The 3,312-nt window shown below is 33.7% G+C and overlaps 1 protein-coding gene across 1 annotated transcript; it reads left to right on the forward strand.

Moving 5' to 3' along the window:
- Positions 1 to 152: 152 nt before the first annotated feature.
- Positions 153 to 2,275, forward strand: LOC124405503 (ER membrane protein complex subunit 8/9 homolog). The gene is made up of 5 exons (XM_046880444.1): positions 153 to 397; positions 524 to 600; positions 996 to 1,065; positions 1,343 to 1,437; positions 1,522 to 2,275. Exons 1-5 carry the CDS (start codon positions 188 to 190, stop codon positions 1,694 to 1,696), a joined length of 627 nt encoding a protein of 208 aa, XP_046736400.1. The 5' UTR covers positions 153 to 187; the 3' UTR covers positions 1,697 to 2,275.
- Positions 2,276 to 3,312: the final 1,037 nt, after the last annotated feature.

A 3,312-nucleotide genomic window follows, 5' to 3' on the forward strand; every position in this document is an offset into this window, starting at 1 on the left:
CAGAACTCTTGTTACCAGCGTAGTAAGTCACTCGGTCGATAATTCATGAACCTGCCTCGCGATAGTCTTTTGTATTTTCAGTCACGTGAGTTGCGTAGCTAGCTGTCATTTGTCAGTGGTCAAGCACAGTCTGCCTATTCTTCATGCTACAGGCTTGACAAAAGTGAAACAACGGAAGATCGCGAGCATGGCGGAGGTTAGATTTTCGACGCGCGCTTACAGCAAGATAATTTTACACGCAGCGAAATATCCTCACTGTGCAATAAACGGTTTGCTATTAGCGGAGCAGAAGCCGAGAGATGCTTCCAGGTCGAAAGAACTCTACATCGTCGATGTCGTGCCCCTTTTTCACCTCTGTCTCCATGTATCGCCGATGGCTGAAGTCGCCTTGACTATGGTTAGTTTACCTACTTTCGTTATTATTTATTATTCATGTATCAGCTGCTCGTATACGTGGCCCAACTCTGGCAAAGACTATATTTTACAATTTTGAACATGTCATGTTGTTGCTTGCTTCTTGCAGGTCGATCAAGTCGCTGCTCACCAAGGACTACTCATCGCTGGTTACTACTTGGCTAATGAAAATATTTCTGATTTAAGGTGTGTATTCCCGGCTTTAAAAAGTTGACTGAAACTAGATACTTGATATGTAGCTTAAAACTTAAGTTATCGCCAACAATGAGTCGAATATTAAACGGATATAGGGTAACTGATATTTACCCTGAAGTGTGTCTCTTATTCCTAGATAACTTACCAAGTTCTACGTACACCACAAAAAATTATCAGAGTCTTGTTTTAGTAATAACTTTAGGTACTTCGACCTAAGAGAAATCAGAAATTGAAAAAACCAGTTAAAAAACAATATCTACTCCTATTTTTAAAACCCATCACGTGTGTCGATTGTCCTAATCAATCTGAAAAGAGCAAGTCTTATATTTGTGTTCATCGCAATAAATCATCCTTTTTATACATTAAATATTGGTATGATTTCTTAGCGTGGACAAGCCAGCACACAGAATAGCCGACAAAATAGCAGAGAGCTATGCTTCGGCCTTATTAGTTGTGGTGAGTATGGAGGAAATTGGCAATTGTGATCATCAAGCCCAATTTAGATATCATTCTCGGATTCAGTTGTCATTTTAGTTTCTCTTTAGTTTAGAACATAAAACATTTTTTTAAATTCTATTGTATGTTTCTAAAATGTCGGAAGATAAAATATTTCTTACTACAAAAGAAAACCAGTTTTTGTACATATAAAGAAAATTTTTAATTCGACGTGACATGACTAGTAAATTGTACAAAAGAAGGAAAAGATATTTTGAAGGAATATTCAAAATTACAGGTTGACAACAGGAAAGTTACGCTTCGCATGGACGAAAATCCCTTGAGAGTTTCACTAAATGTAGATGGAAAATGGAAACCTATAGAAAAAAATAAGTATGGAATATTTATTGTACCTGATAATTCAGCATCTTGGTAATGATTAGCGAGTAATAACAACATCTGTCCTTTTATTTATAGGGTAAACTTAGATAAAGGTGTTCTAGATGGAGTTTCGACGATGTTGCAAGGGCAAGATTACCGCGATCTTGTCGACTTCGACAATCATCTCGACAACATATCACTTGATTGGCAGAATAACGAATTGAACAAAATCATAGATGAAGCAATACAAGCTGTTGGCTTCGGTTCTTAATTTACATATTCGAGCGAATAGTGCCTCACAAAAATTCCACGGTAATTTAATTGCCAAGGGCCAAAAGGGGAGATAATTTACAGGGTTGCTGCAAGCCTGGAAAACTGAAAAAAGTGAGGGAAGTTTTCAATTTATTATAAAAAAAATTGGGTGAAAACGGGTAAAAATTCTTATTTGAATTCAGGATTCACGTTAATCATTGACAGAATCGTGAGTAATGTAAGCGAATGGTTCAATTTGCAAGTCAATTGTTAAATTCATTCGCGTTCTGATTTATACGACAGTTATATTCTATCTCGATATAAACAAAACATGCAATAACATGAATATTACGCATTCCAGCTTTGCATTCTAGAACATAATATTATCTCAAATAGGTCCTGTAAAATGAATACGTAATTCGTAACACGTTCCGAATAAATGGTACTACAATCGTATTGAAGAAATAGTCTTAATTGGAAAACCTATAAAAATGACAACATTTTCACTGAAAAATTTGTAACAACCCTGAACTTTGCACAGAATCCTTAAGTACCATAATTTTACCGATTTCATAGTTCAACAAAAGTAACTTAATTTTTTTGATTTTTTTTTTTTTGTATTTATATCTGCACCTTTAAATCTTTTGTGTCACAAAATCTTTAATAAAATATGCAGACCTCTGAAAACCGAAGTCCGAAAAACTATTTCAATGTTGCATGTTTATTTTTACAGATACATGCATATTACAAGAGTAGGAGAAAAGACAAATTTTGATACGATTGTGAAAGAAATGTTTATTCAGCTTAAGCTTTTCACAGATGATTTTATGTTCATTCTACAAAATTTCAAGTTATTTGTAAGAAATTTTACAAATTATTTCGCCTTGCATTATTTTATTTGTTTTTATTTTTATTTATTGTTTGTATTATTATTATTATTATTTGTTTTGTTTGTCAAATTTTTATCACTTTTCTTCTGTTAACAGTATACGATACACAATTAAACCATCAGTTATTTAGTTTAATTTTTTAACTTTCTGGCTTTTCAGCTGTACACAAATTACCTACACCTATATCTCTCGTCTCGCCTTTCTCACACTTATTCTTCGCTTCTTCTACCTTCTTTTGTTTCGTGGCATATTTCTGATTTCCATGCGCTCTTGAAATTGATTTGAATCACACACCAGCGATACAAATATTCGATAGAAATTTCAACTTTTCATTTATTCAGGTACAAAATTATTGAAATTTTATTCTAAGTCGGTATCTATGTACTCATTTACCGAATCACAACACTCTCCAGATGTTTACAGCTGCGGAACGATCCTCTGCGTCTCTTGTTTAGAAAACAAAAATAACCTTATTATTCAATTATTTAAACTTTATCTTCTTGCAAGCACAGGCAGGATATTTAATCATATCTTTTCATAATTATTTCCAGCTTTATTTGATGCGGTGCGATAGATACGTGCAACAATTTGTCATAACCATTTGTTTTCTTGCCAGTCGATGCAGTTTAGTCAAAATTTGTCATAGGTGTCAACCTTGGATAAATTAATAATTCATTTGATGCCTTCTTGTTTGTTTCTATCTCTTTTTCTTCATTATATATACGCTTAACAAAAAGCTGTCTTG

This window comes from Diprion similis, chromosome 4 (genome assembly GCF_021155765.1).
Source record: "Diprion similis isolate iyDipSimi1 chromosome 4, iyDipSimi1.1, whole genome shotgun sequence".
Lineage (NCBI taxonomy): Eukaryota > Metazoa > Arthropoda > Insecta > Hymenoptera > Diprionidae > Diprion > Diprion similis.

What these genes read in the sequence shown, in the direction of transcription:
- LOC124405503 (XM_046880444.1), top strand. Translation starts at nt 188, where the DNA reads ATGGCGGAGGTTAGATTTTCGACGCGCGCTTACAGCAAGATAATTTTA. An exon ending in CTGAAGTCGCCTTGACTATG is followed by an intron (nt 398 to 523) that starts GTTAGTTTACCT and finishes TGCTTCTTGCAG; the next exon opens with GTCGATCAAGTCGCTGCTCA. An exon ending in GAAAATATTTCTGATTTAAG is followed by an intron (nt 601 to 995) that starts GTGTGTATTCCC and finishes ATGATTTCTTAG; the next exon opens with CGTGGACAAGCCAGCACACA.